The sequence below is a fragment of the Oculina patagonica genome, chromosome 1, assembly GCF_052425735.1.
Source record: "Oculina patagonica isolate OP01 chromosome 1, crgOcupat, whole genome shotgun sequence".
Lineage (NCBI taxonomy): Eukaryota > Metazoa > Cnidaria > Anthozoa > Scleractinia > Oculinidae > Oculina > Oculina patagonica.
The window spans coordinates 38078349-38104815 of record NC_135758.1 but is presented as its reverse complement, the minus strand read 5'-3'; the positions used below and the strand labels follow the sequence as shown (position 1 = coordinate 38104815).

The 26467-nt window shown below is 40.1% G+C and overlaps 1 protein-coding gene and 1 long non-coding RNA gene across 2 annotated transcripts; one reads left to right on the top strand and one right to left on the bottom strand.

The window, feature by feature from the left end:
• Positions 1–1377: 1377 nt before the first annotated feature.
• Positions 1378–3936, top strand: LOC144629302 (uncharacterized). Its single transcript, XR_013566350.1, has 3 exons — positions 1378–1518; positions 1989–2154; positions 3654–3936. It is a non-coding gene; the product is annotated as an uncharacterized LOC144629302 (long non-coding RNA).
• Positions 3937–4745: 809 nt separating this feature from the next.
• On the bottom strand, positions 4746–26392 carry LOC144629052 (superkiller complex protein 2-like). Its single transcript, XM_078487224.1, has 29 exons — positions 26282–26392; positions 25383–25513; positions 24469–24578; positions 23966–24083; positions 23160–23274; positions 22749–22817; positions 22524–22589; positions 22114–22244; positions 21800–21847; positions 20573–20617; positions 20229–20366; positions 19345–19490; positions 18666–18812; positions 17959–18043; positions 17436–17542; positions 16496–16736; positions 15759–15971; positions 15461–15535; positions 14724–14759; positions 14041–14271; positions 12710–12985; positions 11455–11674; positions 10566–10794; positions 9319–9529; positions 8451–8561; positions 7689–7865; positions 7530–7571; positions 6916–7096; positions 4746–6300 (listed from the first exon to the last, which is right to left on the bottom strand). The coding sequence occupies exons 1-29, from the start codon at positions 26292–26294 to the stop codon at positions 6140–6142; spliced, it is 3873 nt and encodes a 1290-aa protein (XP_078343350.1). The 5' UTR covers positions 26295–26392; the 3' UTR covers positions 4746–6139.
• Positions 26393–26467: the final 75 nt, after the last annotated feature.

Genomic DNA, 26467 nt, shown 5'->3' with positions numbered 1-26467 from the left:
GAATAGGGCCGGCCGGTCCGGTAAAGAATGGTTTGGGCGAAAACAAGTACTAAAAATTAGACACAAGTTGATCCTTTTTGGAGGAGGTTTGATGTAAAATATACAAAGCCCCGCACATATATATCTAACAGAATTTCAAACTAAGTTTTCCTAGTTTTTAGCGAAAATGTTAAATAACTCTGAACTGGGCACTTTTGCAAAATTAACTGCTGCAGCTCGTCTACTGAGATCTCTAATTTTTAATTAATTGTCCAACTTCGTCAAAGCGTACTTTCGCGCCACCCTGCCTACGTAGCTGAAGTCATGGCGGTTTCCTTAACCCGAAGCGACTAAGAATATTGTCATTAGCACTGTATGGAATGCTTATCCATTGCAAGTGACCCTCAAGCATTTTTTTCAGGTTGCCCTCACAGTTCACGCGGTTACTCATTCATACACTTGGCAAGGACTGGAACACGGATCACTCCGTGCTAACAATTAACCCACCGCGCCTCACACACATCTGCGAGCCGGCATTTTACTCAGTTAGATTTCACTGACTGCTGTGTGCTGTATTTCATCTGAAGAAAAACCTTTATAGGGTAGAAACAATTACTGGTGTCCCAGTAGTTTACATTGTGGGCTTTGCATAAGCAAAAAATATTGCAAATAGGGTACAGTATGGTTTGTGAGAAAATGCTAAACAATTAAACTCAAGTTGATCGTATTTGGAGGAGGTTTGAAGTTAACTGAATATATACAAAGCCCCGCACATCATAACAGAATTTCAAACTATTAAAGTTTTCCTAGTTTTAGTGAAAATGTTTAAATAGTTCTGAACCGGGCACATTTGCAAGATTAACTGCAGCAGCTCGTCTACTGTAGATCTCTAATTTTTAATTGCCCAACTTCCTCGAAGCGTAATTTCGCGCCGCCCTGCCTACGTAGCTGGAGTTATAGCGGTTTCCTTAACCCGAAGCGACTGAGAACTGCCATTAGCACTATATGAGATGCTTATCCATTGCAAGTGACCCTCTAGCATTTTTTTTAGGTTGCCCTCACAGTTCACCCGGTACTCATTCATACACTTGGCAAGGACTGGAACACGGATCACTCCGTGCTAACAATTAAGTGCACTGCGTCTCACGCACATTTGCGAACCGGCATTTTACTCAATTAGATTTCATTGTCTGTTGTCTGCTGTATTTAACCAAAAAAACCTTTATAGGGTAGAAACAATTACTGTTGTCCCAGTGGTTTACATTGTGGCCCTTGAATAAACAAAAAATATTGTAAATAAACAGAAACTTGTTAAATATTCTAACTGCTGAGGCTGACCAATTGGCTACATACAATGCGTGGTGGAGTTGAGTTTGGGACTACCAAAAGCAAATCCATCTAGTGGCAGGGTGGGGGATTTGAACCTCTAGATTACAGTCCACATATACTTCGTATTCGTGTACTATATTAATAACTAATAGCATCGAAATACCTTACAAAGAGGGAGAGAAGTAGAAACTTCAAATGAATCTAATCAAGGTATATATTCAAGTTACGATAAGAACAGTAAATATGCAGATATGTTGAACAGTAAAGGCTGGTTCTCATATGATCGCCCCGATCGTCTCTGTCGCTTCTGTCGTTTGCAAAGTCTGAGGTGATTGGAGCAAGCAAACTTTTTGAAGCGACAGAAGCGACAGAGACGATCGGGACGATCATATGAGAACCAGGCTTAAATATGCAGATATGTTGAAATTCCACTCGACCGCGTAAACTAACAAAGCAAAACAAAACAAGACTCGACAGTGACTCGAGGGAATTTTAAATTTTTTAGCATCTTCCTTAGGGTTTCCTTTGGGCTATGTGAGAACAATTATTTTACGAAACCCATTAAAATATTTTGCCATGAGCTACGGATCATTTTCTTGGTGCGTGAGAACGAATTTGATTGGTTTACAGAACGCTACAAAACAATAGAACACATGCAGAAAATTCTTTATCTACCTCAGAAATTAGATCTATCTACATACTGATCTGTACGCCGAGGACAAAGCAAACGTCTTGCACGTATCTAAAGGAACATTTAGAGAAGAAAAGTTTTTTCAACAATGAAGATTCTCGTGGTATTGTGCTTTGCTTTTTTGATGGTCTACGCTACTCATGGCACAAGGACAGGTAAGGTGTCTCTGTTAAACAGTGAGTTGTTACATTGAGAGCATTAGATTGCGCGTCAAACTAAATATTTCCCCCGTCTACATACTTTATTTACTTACTTGCTTCAAATTAAGAGTCAAGTGCAATACTTGTATTGGGGACGTTTTAAAACCAAACATAAAGCTTCGCGGAATTAAATGTTTCCTGATCGTATTAGGCCCTCTCCCTTTTTCCCCTCTCCTTTTTCCTCTCTCCCCTTCCCCTTTCGACGCCTGCCACGCAGGCTATGATCGTAAACGTCCGGTCTAATTATCAATGACAATAAGTTCTGACAAGAATTAATTCGCTATTCTTGAGTGTATTTACGGTTACCAGTTGACTACAAACCGGCCACTGTAGTGACCCAGCATGAAGCCAACTGCTTATTCCGGTTTCCGCTATGGCATGAAGCCACTTGGATCTCACTGCTTCCTAGAGGGTCTCAATGGGGTGGTGGCTTTTATTACAGTTAACGCTTAAAATTTTGGCGTTTTTACGGCTAACGTTTAATTTATTTTCATTATGGTTTACAGAAGTTAAAAACTACTTTCCATTATTTTTTAAAGTTTAAAATTAATTTCCATTATTGAAAAACATATTTTATGTCTCAGGGCCATTCTGGTACGATGAAGTGAACTATTCTCTATTATTTAAAATTACTGACCGACTTTTACGATTGACATATTTTACGGCTAACGGTTAAAATTATCCAATTTTTACGCCTAACGGCTAAATTTTCGGGCGTTTTACGGCTAACGGTTAACCCCATTGAGACCCCCTTCCTAGCGTGGCCCGGCCTTCTCGGGAAGCAATTCAAGTCCATGGCAAGTTACCCGCAGCACTAACAATTGGCCGGCACGCATTAATGCCACTTGCCCTGGTTGTTTATTCAGCGGGTTGTTTTTTTAATCGCAAAATATAATACTCGTATTTGAAACATTATTTCTAATAATAAGCCTCCCGTCTGCAATTTCAATTTTTTTTTTCAATAAGCCGCCTCTCTATTGAGCTCCCCCCCCCCCCCCAACTCCTTAAATGGTAAATCATGACAATTACGAACAAGGAAACAACTCTGAGAAGGCAAAATTTCCCTTTTAAAGGTATTCATGCAGTCACCACATTTGCTTATTATTGCTACTATTTTGCGAAAATGTGTTACCATGCATGACAACACTAGAACACCTTTATTTTATATGCACCCGAGAGAAATTAAGGTTTTTTTACTCTTGATACTCGGCCCAAACTAATATATCATTTAAAAGAAGCCACCGTCCCTAATAACACCCCCCTCCCCTTCAAAAATGTCTTAAAAAGAAATAAGCCCCCGGTGTGCTTTGAAAATAGAAGTTTTACGGTCGTTAACGACTGCACAGCACTGAGAAATGCCATACAAGGCAATTGCCTAAACTTCCGCCTCGGAAATATATCGTGTTATGACGGATCGGTTTTTATATTTAATAAATCATTTTTACATCTTCTAGAGTGTACTAACTCTGAGGCAAGCCAAGCCCGCTGTTTACACGGAGGAACATGCGTTCTGAATAGCCGCCCAGATGGTACTACGGAGCTGGGGTGTAGATGTGTTCGTCGATTTAAAGGAAAGCATTGTGAAATGCAATTTTTTTGGAGAACAGGCGTTCTCGGTGGATGATCAGACTGGAATGTTCAAGCATACAGTGGGAACCTTACACTGCAGAGATGATTACAAGAGAATAAAAATGCTTTAATAAAGTGCAATTACAAGTCACAAGGATAAAGTTAAAAGGTTTAGTTTTTGAGTTTAAAGGGTGGGGGGGGGGGGGAACGGGGTTAAATTACACCATTGACATTTCCCCTGTTCCCATGCTTATATTTAACAATTATCCTGCGAAATCGCGCGGAATATCGCCTGATACTTAGCCGACGAGGCCGTAGGCCGAGTTGGCTAAAATCAGACGATATTCCGCAAGATTGAGCAGGATAATTGTTTTATTATTCAACAAATTGCCAACGAAACACATTTTGCAGAAAGAAAAACTATAATTATGCAGCGCTTTACAAGGTTTCGGACGAATCTTCGCAACCTACATATATCGCAGGATATCTGTTATGTACGGATGACAGATATCGTTAACATTTTGACCATATATGGGCAGCGCGCGCATGTGTTGAATAATAAATTATCATATCCTGTTCCAAGTTAAAACGCCAGTGTCACAAAAACACAGCAACCAAACACGGAGTCAACAATTCCTTTCTCCGTTATAAACTGCTTGCTCAAAGCTACGACAAAGCTTCACTTTGACTCCAACATCAGGCGTTACTAAATCAAACAACTCAAATAGTTTTGCTCTAACTGAATAAGGCAAGAATAGGAATCTTTAGTACGGGGCGAGGTAGTCGGTAAATATTAGGCAAAAGAGCTCTATTTCACTTCTGTTCCATTTAAACCCCTCCTTTCCCCATCCCGACCTCTCTTCTAAGCTACCCTCTTTCGAACTTCATTTTTAATAGCCCCCCCCCCCCCCCTCTCAATTAAACTCCCTTTCCAAAATGGCAATCGACGACAATGTATGAACAGATTGATCAACAAGTTTCTACAAGCACATTTTCTTTTATTACTACTTTTAGCGTCGATGTGTTTGGAAGCAGAAATACATATTACCATTTTTATGCGCGTTAGCTGATTAATGATTTGAAAGAAACCTCCACCCCATCTTAAGTGAGTCCACTTTTCCCGGGGCTTTATGACCTTAATAAAACTGATACGGTTAATTGATTTCGCGAGTTAAAAGATTTTTCAATTTTTATATTTCATATATATGTTTTAATAATTTCGTTCAAAAGAGCACTTTAGTTCTTTAAGTTATTTAAAAACAGTTTCTTTCTACCCACTCTGTATTTTTTTGTTTTTCGTATACAAGGTAAACCCATTTAAATAAGAAAAAACATGCAGAGGTATAGTACCAAGTTAGAAAGGAAACAGTTCAAAATCTGCTACAAAAGATGCAACATTTAAAGGCCGTTTAGCGCGTTTACACGACAGAGAAATTTGGGCACGGAACCGTCAAAAAATTGTTCCGCACCTCACCACTTTTGGAGAGAAACAGTCAAATCTAAACGGGGCCATAGGCGCCTATGACCGCGTACGTAAACGTACAGAAAGCTACCTCCAAATAATCGAATTCGAAGAATCTTGCATCGATCTGTTGCAGTACTACTGACCCACGTTTTGAATTGGGAGGGGTGACGAGAATTATTAAAAAGTTGGTTTTATTACAGAACTGTTAGCTTAAAAGAGAAAGGGACGCCTAAAGACTTTTCGTGCACGTTTTCTCTAGCTTCTTGATTGTGCTTTTATAACACAGCCACGAAGACAAAGACCTTGAATGTACTTTACAAAATTCTCTCGAGTGAGTTTGGAGAACTTGAATGTATGTTGATGATGTTGATAAGTCCAGCAGGAAGGAAGGCAGAAGGGGAATGGAGGTGAGCGTCTTTGGGGGCAAATTTTTGAAGAAGCAATCCACAAGTTTCCGATTATTATTGTCCAATCAAAAACTAGCATCAGTGCCCGAATAGTTTTAACATCAGTCAACAGGACACCACGTAAGGTTGCGTTAGGTTACTTGGAAACTCCCTTTGACGACGCTGCGGTATCAGCAAAATATTCCTTCCCTTAGCTGACGAGTATTGGTTTGAAAATAGAACCAGAGATGTCAAATCGTTCGTAGACAATAAACCACAACTCTCGATGCGAGAAAATGGTGAGATACACGACTGCTTCTTTTGGCTTGGCAGCATGCAGGCTAGGTCACCCCGTGACGCGTCTTGTTGCATAGCAACATGCGGTTATACGCCAGCTGAGCGCGGGCTCAGTCGGCTTTCCGAGCTGTTGGGATATCGACCCAACCTCTACTGATACCCACAAGTGTTTCATCTGCAGTTGAACCGTATTAAAATAATTTCTCAATTTGCAGTCGTTAATTTACTGCGTGTAGAGACTTGCTGCAAAGACAATGTCTCTTTTTATCATTGCTGAAGCTTCCTCCATCTTCTCTCCAAGCTTTGGATCCCCGATAATCCGAGCGGCATTTCTGACGTCACGACATGTCTCGTCCAAACGTTGAATACATCGAACAATAATCCCTGAGAAGACAATGGTCAAAGTTACTAAAAAATCTTATTTGCCTTTATTATAAGGTTAAGCAAGGTACTGGAAAGGTGAATGTGGGTAAAGTCTGAAGACTGATTTTCACTGGGCATAAGCACAAGCGCAGATAAGAACCAACACACTCATTCTTATTAGAGCAATAGTGCGAGCACTTAACTCCAGTTTTCATGGCATGATTGATGAAGAGACTAGAAGTATTGCTACTCCCCCTGGACAGAATAATAGTCCATTGCATCACGGCATTTTGTCAGCCGCGAGTTGCCGTAACAGTTTGCTAGCACTCATTTTACACTCATGGGTCAAGAGACGCCCATCACAAAGACTCGACCTCCAGGGCCGGGTGGTTCGAATGATGAATAACACGAATCCAGAATAAAAAGTTGACCGCGGGTTTATTTTCTCTTGTACAAACTCGTTTTCATTGCTTAAACATAAAACCTCACTGAAAAATACAAAACTGAAATCAAATACACGCTAATCCTGGAGCAGCTTAATCGTGCTCGTGCTTTGAACAAGCCGGCCCAGATTTTAAGCCCGATGCGCCATTATGTCACCGCGCCTAGCAGCACAACCTTGATGTCGGTACATACCTTCCTGGACATCTGTCAAGTTGGTTATTTCAGAGAAAGGCATTCCTCTTGCCCATTCAAACACAGCTTCCACAAGACCAAAGTGGTATTGTTCCTTGAACTCTTGTACTGAGGTACTGAGACCACACTCGGACTGAAGATTAGCGATTTGTTCCGACATGTTTAATATGCACTCCTTGCCCTAGAAGGCAACCAAAGAGACGCTATGAGCAACTCGAAATAAAACCATGTGTTAAAGCTAAAGTCAGGGTCGGCCCATCAGGCCGGACTTTATCGTGGGTCATGAAGAGACTAGGAGTATTTCTACTTCTCCCTGGATGGGATGCATGTCTATCACGCGTCCATGCCCCCCCCCCCCCTACCCCCCGGAGTTGCACAGTTATGTAGTAAACCTCAGTAAAAGAAAAACAAACAAAACGAAACGAAACATATTTAAACCATGATTAACAGTTTAAGCCTTGGTGTATGTGAACGAGACATCATTAGTTGTCATATGGCAAACAAAACGAGACCTGGCGTATGCCTTAGAGTCATCATGTTGCAAAGTGTTTTGAAAACGGTATTAAACAGTAAGCAATGATTCTCATTTATACACTTCACACGCATTTCACTACCTCTTCCAGCGTCTTGGTTAAGCTCGGCTCACTGCATCGACGCTGAAAAAAAAAAAAAATACGCGTGAACAGGTTATTTCGATGAAGAAACAATTTTGCCTTAATTTATTATCGACCATGCCGGGACGAATTTATGTCCAAGTAATTGTTCAGGCTTACCTGCTGGAAAACGAAGCATGACAGTAAAGCGACAATCTCCGTAGGATGAAGATTGGTGAAAGCATTTTCAAAGACGAGTTCTGTAATGATCAACTCGTGGTTACTAATCTCACATGCCACTCTTCCTTTCAGTTGTACTGCGTTATTGGCGTCCACGTAACGCAATTTTCTCAAAACCTGAAGAACGAATGAAGGCAAAACAAATACAAATTATGGTGCGACAAAATCTAGTGTCATGTTCGGGCCACAGCTTGAGCATGTACTGCTTTCTGCGACAAGACGTATTGCTACTCCCCTTGGATGGGATGTTGCTCTATCCAGGTTACCCCCAGTATTTTGGCAGGTTGCCTTTTCAGTTCGCCGGTACCCGGGTTCATTTATACACCTGAATGGCGAGATGAACTACGTGAGAGTAAGGTGTCTTGCCCAAGAACAGGGTTTGTCCCAGACCACTTGGCCCTAAGTCCGACAACAGGATAAAATGCTGGTTTTTAATTTCATGTATACGCAGAAAAACCAAAAAGCAGGCGACATGATCAATCACATTAGAGAAATAGCCAATCAGTTTAACTGAATGCTAAGTCTCAGTCGACGCGCCGTGTTTACCGTTTACTCAGTAATCAGTCGTTTGCACGAGGATTAGTAGGATTTGACCCCATAAAAGAAATCAAAAGAAAGCGACATCAATCACATCAGGGGTTATTGAATAATTATCGCCTAGTTGAAGGGATTTATTTGTCCATTTTACTTTATAATTCATACCTCTATTCTTTGCTGCAGCTCTTCCCTATGTTGAAGACTTTCGTCTGACAAGAGGAATCTCAGAGTAGTCACGTGCTCGCGTAACTTCATCTGGTTGGCGACAGATTTAAACTAGCAACAGAAAATAAAACAATATTTTTAATCTTGCAAGAAAACTTCTTTCGAAAAGTAACAAAATTCTTGTGAGATTTTATGAAGATGGAAAGATTGCAATTAAAATATATCTTACATGACAATACAAAAGTCACGCCAAAAAGTGAGGTTATTGTTTAGGGCAAGGTAAGGTAAGGTTAAGTCTGTGTTCGGGCTAAGTGGCCCATCAGGTCGGAGCATATCCCGGGTTCCGTAGCATTAAGCGACTAGGATTATTTCTTTTCTTCCTTGGATAGGAGGCAAGCCCATCGCAGGGTTATCCCCCTCCCCCCCCCCCGCATTAAATTCGCCGGTACCCATTTATACGCCTGGGTGAAGAGAGGCACTGTGAGATAAATTGTCTTGCCCAAGAACACAACACAATGACCCCGGCCAGGGCTCGAAACCGGACCGTTCGATCCGGAGTCCGGCGCACTAACCATTAGCCCACCGCGCCACGCACATTTTGGTCAAGGGCAAAGGGTTGGATAAGCAACTTTTATTTAAGCCTTTTTTTCACCACGCCAGATTCCAAAAGTTTAATGGTCTTGTGGTCTTATAATTTGTTCCGGAATCACACTTCTTCAGAATCAAATCACTGATGTTGGGTTTCCAAGTCAATCACCAACTCAAAAAACTCGATGAAAACGCACCTTTGCAAATTCACAATAGTATTATGAGCTACGATAATGAATTGTAACTTAGCGCTTAAAGTTTTAAGGATAAATTAACTCACGTGCTCTGTAAACTTGGGGCAGTTCAAACACGCGTAGCTCGCCATTCGTTCTTCTAGGCTTTGTTTTCGCGCTATCGTCGTCACCATATCTAAGTCTCGGATGTTAAAGTCTTTAACAGGATCCATAGTTCCCAGTCCCTCGGGATTGGCCTCGGACAGCCTAAGAAGTTCTTGTTCCGCACTTATGGTTGTTTTCCCTGGCAAGTCATTCCTTTGAAGAGAAACTAAAACTCAGACTTAAGGAAAACAAGAACTTACGTTACCAGTACGTTGTGCTGTCGTTTCATAATAGGCAGATAGAGAAGCACAGTCAACTCTCTCTTAACGGACACCTCTTTAAGACGTAGCCTGCGTAGCTGGCGGTATTGTTGGGTTTTTAAGTGCTCACTAGCAAGCGGCGAAGCCGCGAGTGGCTTGGGGAGGAGGAGTTGAAATATTTCAGCTTCTCCTCCCCAAGCCACTCGCGGCTTCGCCGCTTGCTGGTGGGCGCTTTAAAACCCAACAATACCGCCAGCTACGCAGGCTATTTAAGACGAAGACTTCTTTAAGACGGACACCTGGTGTTGATCCTTTCAGTTACCTCTTAAAAACAAATAGGTGGAGCCGGTCCCGACGGTGTCCGTTTTAGAGAGAGTTGACTGTACAATGGGTGCGCTAAGTGCCCCAAACTATTATAGTAGAGCAAAGAAACTATTTCATTAAATTTCTGATACGACAAGAAAGTAAAGAAACGACTTTGGTGGAATGAAGACTGGTGAAGCTCTGTTGAAAAGCACGCTATTAGCAAAAGGACTAAACTACATACAGTCAGCTCTCGCCTTCCGAAACTTTGCTATTACGGACACCCCATTATTACGGACAGGTGCTGAAGTCCCGGCGAATTAGAATTACTGAAAATAACTCCCGCTACAACGGACATCCGCTATTACGGACACCAAATCGTGGTCCCGAAGGTGTCCGATATAGTGGGAGTTGACTGTATTAGGAGGTGAGCAAACAAAACAATTTTCAAAACTGATGTGACATAAATATCTCTAGGTTTGCATGAGCTCGGGGTATATGCGGGTATTCGAACAAGGGTCACAAGAGTGTGGCCCCGGAAAGCGTTTTTTCGCGTCTTAAGCTCGCCTTCGCACTACAATGTATGGAGTTGCCGCTTTGCATTCTGGTATCACGATGTTTGAGTAAATTTTGATCCAAGCAAACTGAAGAAAAGTAACACAAAACAAATGATCATCGTCACTAACCTAAATCTTGGCAGCATTCTCTTTTTATGATCGTCAATAATCTTGCTCGTATCCACTTTCATTTGACGGACAGTAATAGCACTGATTTGACTTCCATTCACCTTCAGAATCCTGTGAGAGCATCGTCCTTCAGGTAAAAACAACCTTCGTTTTACAACAGGCTGCACCTCATCATCCACCTTCGATGCTCCTACTGGAGTTCCTTTTGTCGTTTTTAAATCGTTGTTCACTGTTGAGAAAAAGTTGAGAAGGTATAGGCACTAATCTTGGCAGATCAAATATTCAACCATAATACCTGTTTGAAATTACACACAGAACTGAGATAGAATTGCAAAACTTCAGCTTTAACATTATATGCCATTTAGTTCTTTGATATACACTAATTCATGTTCAATTGGCTTCCTGCATCTTCACGGTTATGGTCAACAGGGGACGTTAAAGAACCCACACACTTATCGTAAAGAGTAGGGCACGAAGTTCCCGGTGTTGTGGTCTGGTCTTTGCACCGTTGTACTGTTGAAATGCTCGGTGATATTAGCTATGTTAAAAGCTACTCTACAATCCGTTGTATAATAAAGTACCGTAAATGATCGATTAAGCGCCGCGGCGCTTATTTTATTTCCTTGTTAAAGGTGCGGCACTTATTCGAAAACGGGGCTTATTTCAACTGCCGGTAAAACACTGAGGGGAATATAGAGGGAATTAAGTGAGGCGCGTAATAGGTAGGCACAATTGAATGTAAAATTAATTCGAATGAAATACAAGAGGTAACATGAACTCAGTTCCGTAGTCTCTTTTTAATACCCAAATAAGCACCGCGGCGCTTATTCGGGAGCGGCGCTTTTTCGAGTAGCGGCACTTAATCGATCATTTGCGCTATTCACTTCACCTGAGTTGTGTTCTTCTGCGTCACAAATCACCAGGACATCAAACTTCCTTTCATTTGGACTGGACACTAATTGAGACTGCACGGTCGAGTAGACCTGGGTCGAGACGTTTTCTGCTTGCAATATTACAGCTAAAGCGTTTTTGTGTTCAGCGGTATTAATAGTGACAACACGTCCTGGAGAGAGAGCCCGCTGACCGTGGGGAGACGAAAGGATGGCTGCCTGAGGGAGGAAAAGATTACGAACAAAAAATTTTAGATGTTTATTACAGATTCCTGCCTGCTGTGTGTTTAACCTTCGAAAACTGCTGCTTTTTATCAATCCATTATTTTGTCTGATAGCCAATAACTTACTGTTACTTTGAAACGTAAGTGAAATGAGACTTGCTACCAAGTGTTACAAGGAGCTTTGCAAGAAAGACCAACCTCACACTTCTCTTTCCGATATCAGTAAGTTACCAAACATGCTGGCCACGAGAATTTAAGAAATGATCCCCAAAAAATGCAGTACACGCCTTGATACTTAAACGAATTCTCCAAACTACAGTATAATAAAAATTGTACGGAGACTTGTAAAATAATTTGTATGTTGAACTTGTCACTTAAAAGTTAACTGAGCCAACGATGACAAGACGTCACCAACAGCTGATGAGTTGGTCAGGAAAATGATGATTCAGTGAAAATATATAATTTAAGATACTGACTTGTTTCCCTACAAGTAAGGTAAGATACCAAGTCAATTAGCCATGTTCAAAACGAGCAGGGGACTGGGTACGAATATTCAATATCGATTGCACTGAAAAACTGGGCCCGTCATCTGAAAGAGCATCCAAAAATTAGTAACTCAACCAAATTTGAGAGTTATTGGTTTAAACGCAAAGGCATGGAACTCTTTTAAAAAATCGTTAAAATAAGAGAGCTTAGTATGGCTGAATAAAGAAAAAATTGCAAGGCCGATTGAACGGTTTGGGACTGTATTGAAATTCCAATATTTCGGAAGGCACGGCCTTCCTTCTTCAGGGTCTTATGGCTGGATGGACAGCTGTCCCTCCAATCCATACTAAGCTCTCTTATTTTAGGAATTTCTAAAAGTGAACCATACCTATGCGTTTAAACCAATAACTCTCAAATTTGGTTGAGTTACCAGTTTGGTTATCGTACCCAGTCCCCTGCTCGTTTTGAACATGGCTAATTTTAGTAATACATACATCACCAAGCTATCCTATTAACTCAATAAAAACTGCTTTCATGTCATTACCTGAACGGTTCTTGTTAATTCCGACAGCTCTCGACAATCCTTAAAATACTGCTTTAGATCTTCCGCACAAAACGTACAGTCCACGTCTTTTACATTTTGTAATTTTTTCTCCAGTTCTTCCATTTCTCGTTTTCTTTCCTGTGCATCTTTCTGCATGTGGAACTCGGCGAAGCTTCTTTTCATCATGTCCTCCACACGCAGTTCTTCCACCCGTAACAAATTCAATATCATAGAATACGTGAGACGGAACCTAGAGACCAGCTGTGTTGGTTTTCCCTGTAAGAGATAACAGAAACGTTAAGCACAATGTCAGAAAACTGAGGTTCAAAAAGGCGCAACTCCGCTCTATCTTGAGCAGCTGTTGTCCTTGTTATACGCTGGTGTCAGTTGTTGGAATACAAATAAGCGTAATGATATGAGAAAATACCAGTTGATATTGTTATGCCGGGTTGTGGCTATTGCTATCACCTCTCCTTACTGAAGTAAACGTTTGGTAACCATAAATGTAAATGTTTACACAAAAAATAAACAACAGGGCAGAAAAAATGTTGAACGGTCAATAAACTTACAGATAAAGCTATTAACAGTCGATCCCTCCTTACGAACACCTCCTGGCTAAGCCTCAGCTCTGGCTCGAACACTCAGCTATGCTCTTTGGTGTCCATATTAGGGCCGGTTTACACGGTACGACTTTCGTACAGGCGACAAGCTTACGACAGGCCTGTGAAATGACTTAGGACTATTTGCAGGCGATTCGTGTTGTAAACCGTGTCGCATACGATAATCGTAGGTAAAATCGTACCGTCTATTTCGCCCCGTAAAGAGGTTTGATTGTATTTCTCTTGTTCAGGGTCAGTAAAAGGAATCGATGTTTAAAAGTGCTCTGTCGCAGACTACATGTATATTAGTCATTCATAAGCTCCCCCGGATATAGCCCCCCCCCCCCCCCCCTGCCGAATGACAGTACTGAACAGGGCTAAATTATTTATAATACTTTATTATGCGTTTTAAACTTAAAAACGTATTTCGATCAATACTCCCGTGGCTTCATCGTTTCGAAACGTTTTTTCATTCCGCTTATAAGCTTAAGCCCTCCCGGATATAAGTCCCTCCGCTTAAAAGCCCACCCAAAACCCCTTACGAAGTTGTATAAGCCCGGGGCTTATAAACATAATTTTACGGTACTTCGCTTTAGAAACTAGAAACGGCGCATGAAAGCGCTCTATGTGACACTGAAAGGATAGATAATGATGAAATGTAATGATGATGATGATGATGATGATGATGATGATGATGATGATGACTTTATTTCTGTGCCGAAGTATCCTCACCAGCATCATTTTGTGTAGGTCCGCCATAAGAGGTACGTTTCCTTTGCATAACAGGATAACAGTTCCGGTAGGGTCCAAACCTCTCCGGCCTGCACGGCCAGCCATCTGAATATATTCACCAGACAACAGATCTCTAAAGTTTGTACCATCATGTTTCCTAATGGAATCAAAGACTACTGTCCTCGCTGGCATGTTAACCCCCATAGCAAACGTTTCAGTGGCAAAGAGAATCTGGAACAAAACAGAAACAGTTTTTAGTAATAACTGCAAACCGTACAAAGTACAAAGATTCTCAAAACGAATAATTAAGCAGGCTTTTCGCCTTACTGTTTTACAATTTTCCTTGGACAAATTTGTTTCTTAATCCAGATATTTTTCCTGAAATAGGCAGATCATTCTAATGATTATGACCTGCCTTTCTGGAGAAGCTTTGATTGTGGACAAAACCAGTTGAGACAAACGCGAACTTAGCACAATTTAAATTTTGTAATTTCACCGTCTCCGTTCATCTTTGTTTCAATTGGCTGCTTCTATACTCAAGGCATGATCCTTGGTTGAAAACAGCATGAGGAGGGGGAGAGGGGGAAGGAAACCATAAATATGTCGGGAAAACGACAAGTGTTTCAACAGTTTTGGTAACATAACATTTCAGCATCACTCACCCCACCCATGACGAAACTCACCTTCACCAGCCCTCGTCCAAACAGCATTTCCACCATCTGCACAACAAAGAAAACATAATTAGGGATGACTTGTTACATTTTATCGTCATCTATCTTTAACGCGCCACAGCTTTGCATAGAGCGCGCTCAAGACATTTGCTCTGTAAATGTTTACAGGCAAGATAATTTATTTTCACTGAAACCGCGTCATCGAAATAAACTTTAACTTCGAATTGCGAGTCATTTAGATGAAAAGTAAAAGAGGTTTTAGACTGCAAGCACTCGTTTTTTTCCTCTTAAATAGTTTAATCGTTGATCAAAGTCTCACTCTCCGTCTTGACACTCCGGCGCTTCAGGTCTTTCGTTCGAAAACCGCGCGTGTTCGCAAAAAATACGACTGTTCTGCAGTCTAAAGAGGTTTTTAAATATTTAGTGGGGGAAACGATGTTGTCTCGGTTAATTCTCGAAAAATATAGTACCCGAGGTGATCCCGATTAATATTGTTGAGAGCCTGTTACCACAGTTAAAGATTTGTTGTCTTTTGTCTCAAGGTTAAGCTGTTACTTAGTAACCCTTTTACAAAAAATGCGAGTTTAGTTTATTCTTGGCTGGAAAATATATCTCGTAGCATTCGATCCTCAAGAGACACTAGCTGTTGAACGTTCATGTATGAAGTTCGTTGATGATTTCTGGGTGCTAAAGTGAAGGCAATATGGCCTCAAGCGTCCTCAAGTAAAGGCAGTATGAAAATGATTTACCTCTTTTATAATCGGTAACACTCCACTGTGGTGTACACCAAGACCGCGCTTTAGAAGCTCTTGTATCCTGGAAACCTAAATGAGAAGAGTTGGGTGGAAATAATCTTTGCAAAGATACTATGCACGCTCGCAGCGCATTGCGTGACAGCTCTCTCGAAGTTACAACCACAACATGGGGAACCCGAAAGCGTTGCGTTACGTAAGAGTAGCGTGACGACCCAAATAACGGGTGTAAAGGAGACTAAAGAAAACCAGTGTCACGCAAATTTAACTGCTAAATAGAAAGAAAAAATCTTACTTGTGGCAACTGTCTGTCGGGGCCTTTGAGTCTCGCCACGGATTTCTGAATAAAAACATGGATCAAACTCTTCTCAGTTGAGGTGGTGAGATCAAGGTTGCCCAGCTGATCTGCATTGTCGTCACATCTCTTCCGTGAAAAGGTAAAAGCGACCACAGGAAGTTTTTCCTTTTTGCGAAGCATTTCAATCAAAGATAACCAGATATTCTTGTCCTTAGAACAGAAAGACACTTGGTTAGTTCAGAGGAATGAGCGCAAGTCTCTAGATATGTTGTTTAGGGAAAGACGGCTTGCGCAACAGGAGCTCATTACATAGACACTTTACATACCCGGAGCAGGGATGGCGCAGTGGTGAGAGCACTCGCCTCCCACCAATGTAGCCCGGGTTCGAATCCCAGACCCGGCGTCATGTGGGTTGAGTTTTTGTTGGTAATCGTCCTTGCTCCGAGGGTTTTTCTCTGGGTCCAAATTCCAATTCGATCACACGGCTTTAAATACCGCCGTGTCTAAATAAAGGTAATTTATTTTTTTACGCTTTGTTATTAACCCGGTTATAAGCCCCCATAAGCTTCACCCGTATAACACGGCACATGAAAGAAAATGTCAGAGTCCGCTAGTACAGCATCGCCGACGCCCTTTGTTCCAGATTAAGCATTATCACTGGGATAATAAGTAGAATTTTGTAGTGCAATTACACCTTGAAAGCTAGTAATATTCCAGAGGTTTAGACTGCATACCTCTCTGATACTTGTAGTTTGGTGAGTCTTGGAGCCGTACGCATCCTTTCCTTTCCCTTCTCTCTCTTTCTTTGCCGCCACAGCTGCTTCGTAACCGCGCGTCAGGAATTTACTGTTGGCATCCACGAGCATAAACAGCTCATTGCTCGTCTTATTACTGTTGCCCGTGTACAGGAAGTGCTGTAGGGGGACTGGGCGCTTCGGAGTGCTGATGACGTAAATCTTTTTCTTCTTGGTACGTCTGCAGGAATTGGCGAAAAACATTTGATTTAAAGGGACTTTGCCACGGAAGTATACAGATTTTTGAACAGCCAAAATATATATTTGTGTCGTAGGGAACTAAAAATAATGGACCATTATTAGAGCACTGTAAACGAGCGTCTTTGCCTGCGGATGGCTAGGATGGAAATGGATAACAACTTGAAAAACTGAGACCAAATTTTTTAGGTTCTTTCCGCGCGTCTTCAAAAAAACGATATTTATAGCCGTGGTTTGATTATTCTCTGCAAATTAAATTAAGGTTATATCTTCCTCAAAACAGTTTAGAACAAATATCCGCGAAATCCCAGTGATGTAGCTCCTTTAAGAGGGCATTATTGCGCTATGTAGCACAATACACGGTTTCTTGGTGCGGGTAAAAGGATTTTGACGATTTCCCAACGATTTTCTACTACGTTCCGAAGGTTTTCCGAAGGTTGTCAAAAGTTCATGGTGACCGTTTCCGAAGATTTACGAAGATTTCCAAAAATTATTAAAGAATACCAAGTAAGATTCGAAGATGATTCGAATATACAGCAATAAATTTCAATTCCGCAAATGTCACATTTTAAGAAATTGTATAGAACTACATGTATCCTTGTCACTGTTAGACGACCCTTAGTGGTTGCCTTAGCATGCAGAAAGAATTCTTGTAGTATAAGTTATGAGAACCTTCACTCACCCTATCCAGTCGGCAAATTCCAGCGTGTTGGGTACTGTGGCTGATAACAATATGATCTTGACTTGAGCTGGTAACATAATCAGAACCTCTTCCCACACAACGCCTCTCTGTTCAGCAAACATAGCAACACATTACAGACGCCTGGGTTCTAAGTATTGGCAAGGAAGGAGTCACGGGGAAAGTAAATGCCTTCCCTGTGACAACACACAGATTGTTAATTAATTGTTAATCAGTTTGGAAGCTTTCTTTAACTATGAAGGACACGACAAGGCTAGAGGCTAGCTCAAAAACCTAACTGCTCTTCAACTATAAAGGACAGGACAATGCCACTTATTTTAAACTATTACTGACAAAAGTATAAAACTCTGTCCCTAATGTAGAGTTTTGTATCAATAATCACTATCCGAGGGTAATAAATGGTTATAATAAAGAATTAGACTACAAGAAGAATGTCTGGTCGGGCAGCTCATGGAAAAAACAGGAGGTATTTTTAGTAACGTGATTACAATGAGCACGCGTTTACCTCATCATCGTTAATGTAGTGAACTTCATCAAAAATTACCCACTCCACGTCTCGGATGGCATCTGAACCGTTGTACAACATGGAACTAATAACAAAAAGTGAAATTGGGCATGTGGAATTACGATTATACCGACAGTATCTCGAAATGCACTCATTGTTCCGTTGGGTTTTCGCAATAGCCCTTATGCATGTTTACGTCACACTGGCGCCACCAAGCCTCGCTTCGTGCAAACATGCAAATTTTATCATGAACGAATTCCCAAAGCAGCACAGATGAAAAGAATACCCACGTGGAAACTGCATGAAAGTGGCGGAGGGTTAGAAACAATTCGCACAAACGAGGCTTGGTGGTGAATTTTGAGCCTATGACGTTATCATGCATAAGGCCTATTATAGAATGGAACAAATTAGATTTAGACATAAGAAATTTCAATTTTTTAACGCAAATTTTTAAATCAATCTGAGAATATTTTTTAATGTGCTTTCATCGTTCATTGTGAATTGGTGTGCGCATGTTCAATTCCGGCGCCATGCTGATCCTTGTTGCACAGTTTTGCTTCGAGTTCTTACTGCATTGATTCGATGCGCTATTGACATAGTTGTTGTCAGTGGCCAGAGTGGCCAGATAAGCTTATTTTAGGATTGGTTCTACGACTCAAAAAAACGCGCTATAAAAGATGGAACAAAAAACATAGCACATTACTGACCGTAAAATTTCTGTGGTCATGATCAGACAGGAAGCCTCGGGTCGGATCTGCACGTCACCTGTCAATAAACCAACATCCTCAAAAGTATCCTTGAACTCACGGAACTTCTGATTGGACAAAGCTTTGATTGGTGAGGTATACACAGTCCTGTGATGTAATGGCAAGAGCATGACTCATTGAGCAAATGTGTCACTGTTCAGTGTCAATTGTTGGCTCGGAGAAACAATTCAAGTCATGTATAGCTGCTATACTTTATGTGTATACTGTTAGCTAAGCAAGTGCGCCTTTCTGAATCTATATTGTCCTAGCTAAATGATAACCGTGCCCGGCCGAAAAGTGTCTCGTGATTAAAACTTGAAAACAATTAGACCGGGTAGACACCAACTCGTATTGTTCGTCTTCCACAATGAAAATTAACTGAATAAACAACGAAGAGTCATCTTTTCTACAATTAATGCAACGGCACATAATGGCCCTTTTGGCGAATTAAGCCTAAACTAAACTTAAATTAAAACTTAAATTAAACTTAAACTTAAGCTAAAAAAGTTGACAAAAAGGAGATTAGAGGCAAAATGACTTTTACCAGTGGGTACAAAAAAGGTCGTTAGAAATTAGCAATATACTCTACGTAACATATAATTTATTCTGCAGTCATGCGCGTGAGATCTTCTGGTATTACCTTGTCATGTGTTTATTGGCCAGGGCAATGGCATACTCAGCCACAACAGTCTTTCCAGCAGATGTGTGAGCCGCGACAAAAACGCTCTCGTTGTTCTCCAAACACAGCACGGCCTGCTTTTGAAACGTATCCAGCTCAAACTTCCACTGCAAGTACAGTACCAAACAGATAAACGGGTTAACGGAAAACTTTTTACGTCAAAAGTACTAGTTTAACAACAACTACAACTGAAAAAGCAAGATCTTCTATACTGTCGATGTAAGTACTATTACTAGCCCTATTGATAAACATCCAATTTCTCCTTTTAATATCAATACATCTTCAAGAAGACAATGTTGAGAATAAAGAAAATCATAAACTTGAAACTGAACAAGTTAAGCACAAGGCTTATAAAAAAAACCTTGAAAGCCAGCTTGCCCTTCTGACAAGTAGCTCACAAATTTTGCTTGCCCTAGGCAGTTGCATGCTTCAGGTTCGGTTTACCTTTTTATGATTTAGTTGGCATGCAGATGACTTGCCTGGGCTTTTGCTTATCGGGCTAGTGAGCATGAAAAGTTACATGTACTTGCCTGGCAGGAAAATCTACTTGCCCTTAACAACCCAACAGAACGTTTTTCATTTTTCGAGCCCTGAATGAGTCGATCCTCTGCAATTAACTTTATTAGTAAATCCTATCAGTATCACATTTCATCCTAATTGCATGGCCTAGCTCCAACAAGTCTCTTGTGGCTCAGTTATGGCACATCTGACATGAGTATGCAGGTCAGAGGTTCGACTTCTGTTGGGAGAACTGGAACTTTTGATCTGTGTAGTTTGTGTCACTGACTGATCAACATCTTTCTCATAGCTGTAAGTATATTGATCAATCAAGTGTAATTATTTACCTTATGTGCCATATCAGGAACTTGTTTGTGAAAGTCCTTCGCAGGTTCTGTCACGTCCACCATTATCGCCCACTCCTCTTTGACTGGTTTCTCTGTAATAGGAGCTGCTGATGTCATTTTGTTCCCTGAATCTTGTCCCTGTAGATGACAACAACAATGTGGCAATGAGCACATGGGAGACTCTAACCCTAAGATTGTAATCCCATAAATTAAAAGATCCAAAACTTGTTTAATGAACTTCACAGACTTCAGAAGTGACCTGGCCAAACTAAGCTGTAATGCACTGTCAGTAACAGAATAATATTTGTACAACTGGTAAATTACAAATACTCTGTACAATGTACCTCCACCAAAACATTTTCAAGGCTATCTTGTCTCTGGAGACTCCCTGCAAAAAATTAAAAATTATTCTTCATAAAGTGCTATAAGAAATAAATTCAGCACCATAAGGAGAGCAGTAGGTTTTCAGAAACAAATATATAGCCTTTGTGTGCTTCATTGAATATAGCATAGTTGTGTTACGAGTTTTGCCCAGTGCCGGATGTCCACAGTCATGTGCACCCACCCCCACCCCCTCTACCGGCTTCACAAGATTAATTAATAAATTAATTCAATTAATTATTCAATTAAAATGTTTAACAGGAAACGAGGGAAGGAGTGAGGGAGGGAAGGAGGGAAGGAGAAATTCGCCTCACCACCAAAACAAAAATTTTCCGAGTTAAAAATATTGTAAGTTATGGATGTGTATGTTGCAGTTAATTTTTGATCTCAGTTAATTATTTTTTTAACTAGTTAGTTTTTTCTAACTAGTTGATTTTTTTTTAACTAGTTAAATAATGGGGTTAGGGTTAGGGTATCATATATTTTAAAAAAATAGTGGTTCATCCAACATTTCCTACATGGCAAAGTGGATAAGCAGGGATGTCGCTAAGGGCCGGCTGCCGGCTAATTTAACCGGCTGAAACAGAACTTATATCCGGCTGAAATTTCACCTGAAAACAAAGACTTAGGTAAAGGTTTAGAGCTGCCAAGGCCAGAAAAGCCAGCTGGGCTTGTTGATGAGCCGGCTTAGTGTTTTCTTAGCTACATCCCTGGATAAGGGATTGGACAGCAAATCCAGAGGTTGAGAGTTCAAATCCAGTGCAGGTTAGTAAAAAAAAAAAAAAAAAAAATGATAGTACTTAGGGGAGAGGGATAATAGCAGATAGTAGGGAAGGGTTAGTAAGGATGGGGGGGAGGGTATGAGATATCAAGAGAGGGGAGGTGTTCTACTTTTTCTACTTATTAACCTAGAATAAAAAAAAAATAGTTAGAAAAAAAAACTAACTAGTTAGAAAAAAATCAACTAGTTAAAATAAAAAATTAACTGAGATCAAAAATTAACTGCAACATGTACATATAAAAAAAAATATGTAGTTTGCATTGCAATGAAATTGCTACCAACCCTCTGCACTCAGGACAATTTTTCTATGTGATCTCTTTTTTTCTTTTTCTCTTCTCATAACCTGTGTGCTACTCTTTTACAATGTAACTGATAGCTGCTTGTAGTAACTAATGGTTTGGTCTTACCCCTCTGTGGTGTCCTCTGGGTCAATAACAGATTCCCCCTTTTCAGGCAACTGCAAAGAATATTGGAAGGATTAAAAAGAGAAAACAACATATAACTAGCAGCTTTATGTATGTACTAAGTGAAGCTGATTTTAGTTTTGAAAAACAATATGTGTACTCATGCCTCTGTAACAACTTCAAATTAAATGAAGTAGCTAACACTGTAAATGCTTTCTTTGGTTGGCTGAACTTGGCTCTGACCAAGAGGTTTACATAACATGATCATGGACTACGGAAATTATGTGAAATTATTTTGTAGCTTATCATATTATTGTACCTTGTCTATATCCTCTTCATCAGACTCCAGCTCATCACCATCATCACTGTACTCAAGATCTTCCAGTGTTGTGCCAGCCATGATGTCGGACATCGCCAAGACTTGAGGCACAGAAGCAAGGGTTTCTCCCTCTGAGCACAAGAAAAATTCTGATTCACTTTAAACAGCTTGTGAACAAAACAGTAACATTGATGTACAAAAAGAATTCCAAAGAAAACACTGCTAATGTTGTGCACAATGACCACAGGTGCAGAATACATGTACTTTTTTTTAAATGTTTTTAAAAAAATTTAAAAAAAAAGCCGCAAAATAAGTAACAATAAGGTATAGAGTGCTTTGAAGCTACAGCTTTTTGCACGCATTGCAGGCCTAGGATACTAACGTATTTGTCACAATTTGCATAGACTGACCTTGTTCTTGTTTTGCATCACTAAATGAAGCTCCATGTTTAAAGCCTGGTGGGACAGAGAGAAGATCTGCAGACACAAAAGGGAAAAATAGACTATGACAAACACATTTTGACACTCAAACATTGAATCAGATTCATTAGCCTCTCTAGCTACCTCCTATAGCAATGAAATGAGCATATTACTGGTGACACAAACTTGTACAGAGTTCATTTGTATGTTACACACCTTTCTCAAAGTTCAGCTCTCCATCAAACACAATGTCAGGTTTTGTAGTTTCTGGAGCCTCCATACCACCTTCATGACATCAAACAAAACAGGCCAGTTTATAAATTGCAGCTTAGTCAATATTAATTTTTTTATACACGTATGTAGCATAAAAATTTATTATTTTATACGACAAAATGAGCCTTTTTCCACCTTATTTTTGCTTATTTAGGATCATCACTCCACAAGCCAATAATTTACCCCCCCCCCCCACCCCCAACACTTTGTGGAAATTATTTTTTTTTTGGGCCCCCCCCCCCCCCCCCAAATTTAAACTTTGGGTCAGCACATAGTTAATTTATTTTGTAAATTATGCAGAATGAAACATTACCCAAAACTGTTGTCAACCAGTCTCTACTACATTGCTCTTACCTGGTAAAAAAGGATAATTAGTGGACTCTCCTCTTACAGAGGCAGATAGTGGTCCAGGTTGTCGCAATAGGGACATGGAATTTTTAGCAGTGCAACCAGTATCTGTTAACATCACCTTTCAATGAGGCAGGAAAATAAGAACATCAAAAGCTAACTCATGATCAAAGAAAAAATAATAAAATTTATTTACACTGAAGAGCCAATTATTAGTGTAATCATAAGACCAACTTGCAATCACTTGCATTGTATTTGATGATGAGCAATGTATATGTTGTGTTTTAAATTTATCTTTGGTTTAATATTATTTTTCTCGGATAAACCAGTTTTATTTGTATTTTTCATTGTCTCATATTCATTGTCATAATCTGAAACAAAAGGAAATAAAAATCAAACTGGTTTTATGTAAACCAAAGATAAATTTTAACTGTGACATATACAGAACTCATCATCTAGTTAAGTACTGATCGAAGTTCAATGTTCAGGGTTTTTAAGTACAGGAACAATAATTCAAATGCAGAAACTAAGATGAAGAACCTCAAAGTACAGCCTACATTTTTGTAACCAGTTGCAGTTAGTTACAGTGTATGTGTGTGCCCAAGAGGGATGCTTGATGATGAAAGCGAACTGGCCAATGCCAAAAAGCAAAACAAACAAACAAAACAAAAACTCTTTGGGGGATAAATTACTGTAAGTTATTTGGGTCTTTATTTTTCTCAGGGTCATTTATTATATAATTATTCACTTTTTGGAAGGTGAGAACCTTGCATTCTAGATAAAAGGTGTTTTGATTAAATTAAGTATTGTACCTCATTATAGCCCAGAAGCTCTCCAGTTGTTGGATTTCTCTCCACTTTCAATGTTGAAGGAACAGGACAGACATCTGAAAACAACAAACTCTCTGGGTCTCTTTCACGGGGCCAAAACCTGCAATTTTACACCAAACAAAATGTTTATACTAATAATTCCCCAGCACACATGTACAGTGTAAAATAGGAAAATGTCAGTTGCTCTTTTTACATTATTTTTGCTTCACTGCACTTTAGTGACTTAAATATGATTTCACTTTCTTATTTAAACTAGTTTAATACATTTAAGCAATATGCCATTTATACAGGCATGGCTAAGAGAGGTATTAACAGTTGTTTCCTTTGTGAAAGGGAAGACAAGGCCATCAGGGCTAACTGAAAATTAAACTGATAAAGGCAATGCCTGAGCCCAAGCATATCTGCAGCCTTGTGATGCACTCAATGCAAATTTATGCAACAAACTGGCTATATGTCATACATGTACAGTAAAGTTTACAAATTACCTTTGTGTTTTGTGGAAGTCATGAATGGGCAGGGAGGTGGGATCCAAAAGATACTTCTCCAAGTCAGATTTCAAGTCTGGTGCAAACAGAGGAGGTAAACCACAAGGGAGCTAGAAAGAAAAATCAGTCACAAAATTATTTTGATATTAACAGCTTTCAGTAAAAGGATACTACTACTACTTTCATACAAAAACAGGGAAAGTAGAACCAAACGAATTTCCCAGAAGTATAACTCCCTGCCCACTAATTGCATATACCCGGCCAGCAACTTGAAATCTAAGTGACAGCCCTGGGTCAATGAAAACATGATAATTCATAAACCCTATTACTTACAGTATGTGATGAGGAGGATTGGTGGCCTTATGGTTAGTGCGCCAGACTCCAGATCAAGCTTTTGGTACTCAGTTTGAGTTTTCCCTGGCCGACATTGGGTGACATTGTGTTGTGTTCTTGGGCAAGACACTTTACATGTACTCTCATATATAGTTAAGTCTCCTCTCTCCACCCAGATGTATAAATGGGTTCTGGCCGCATAATGCTGGGAGGTACCCTGCGATGGACTAGCATCCCATTCAGGGGGGAGTAGAATAATTCTAAGTCGCTTAATGCTACAGAAACCAGGATAAGCTCCGGCAAGTATGGGCCACTTTGGCTCGAGGCTTCTCTTTATCTAAATCTATGTGTTGAACTGTGCAAAATTGTTTGCCACTGACTTTTTTTGAGATTCAGATAAGATGTCTCGGCTTGTCCTAAACTTAGCCCTTGATGAAGGCAGAATTAGCCAAAACATCATGCATCATCATCCATCTCAGTGGCTATCAATTACATATTATATTTTCAACTAGCTAACTCCTAATTTCAGCTACTCCAAAAAAAACTATAAGGTAACTTTATATTTAAATATATAGACTTACTGTTGTCAATGGTTTTAGTTCCTTCTTGGAGGATTTATTAATTGATTCTGGAATAACTTCAATTGTCCCTGTGCATCCGACTTCCAGGAGGTCAAAAGCATATTCCAAGGCATCAGATCCCTGTTTTGTGTCTTGAGATACAAAAGATATAGGAAATGAGTGCATGTGGTAGGTGCGGGGGCCTAATTGCGAGTTTGCTGGACTCCTGGTCAAGCAGTCCGGGTTCAAGCCCTGACCGGGGTCATAGTGTTGTGTTCTTAGGCAAGTACACTTTACTCTCATAGTGCCTCTCTTCACCCAGGGGTATAAATGGGTACCAGCGAATTCAATGCCAGGGGATAACCCTGCGATGGACAAGCATCCCAAAAGGGGGAGTAAAAATACTCCAAGTCGCTTTATGTGAGACTGGGATACGCCACTAGGCTCAAACGCAGAATTAAGCCCTATCCCCCCTTTTATGAGTGCATACAGACCATCTTTACAACTCGTATGATCTGGTACAAAATTTCAAGTTCTTATCATTTAGCTTAATATCATGATATTAATTACTGTGAATGAAAAACAAAAGATAGAGATTGACACAGCTGATACATACAAACTTCTAAGCTGACCATAAACAACATATAAAAGTTAAACTTAAGTATTAGTTTAAGAAGTTTAATTTTTTATGGACAAATTAAACTTTTTTAAACGCCAAGGCATAACATTTGAGGTTATAAACAATGAAACCGCGATCCATATATACAGTGTATGTATAATATACTTAATGAATTTAAAAAGGAAAAATTTTTGATTCTTCACTGGTCTTCACTCTCCGCACAAATTAATGTTATATCCTAGAACAAGGTAACACAATAATATACGAAAAACCTGAACATTGAAATATTTATATCCCTCACCTTTCTCTTCCATGTTTCAGTTTCCTTTAGCGAACAGTTTTTCTGTCCAAAATCGCCAACATTCTAGCCCCGGTCAGTTCCCCCTTCCCTGTTTGCCGCCATCTTAACCGATCCCCGTTCAGGAACTGGGAATGACTATCCCCAATCTTTCTCCGACAAACAATAATATTCTTGGCTCCAGACTTT

Bases quoted from the DNA above. Each gene is read 5' to 3' on its own strand.
- LOC144629052 (XM_078487224.1), bottom strand. The intron at 15,972-16,495 runs GTATGCAGTCTA...TTCTGTTCTAAG, and splicing joins AAACTACAAGTATCAGAGAG to GACAAGAATATCTGGTTATC. The intron at 6,301-6,915 runs GTATGTACCGAC...TTGTCTTCTCAG, and splicing joins CTTGACAGATGTCCAGGAAG to GGATTATTGTTCGATGTATT.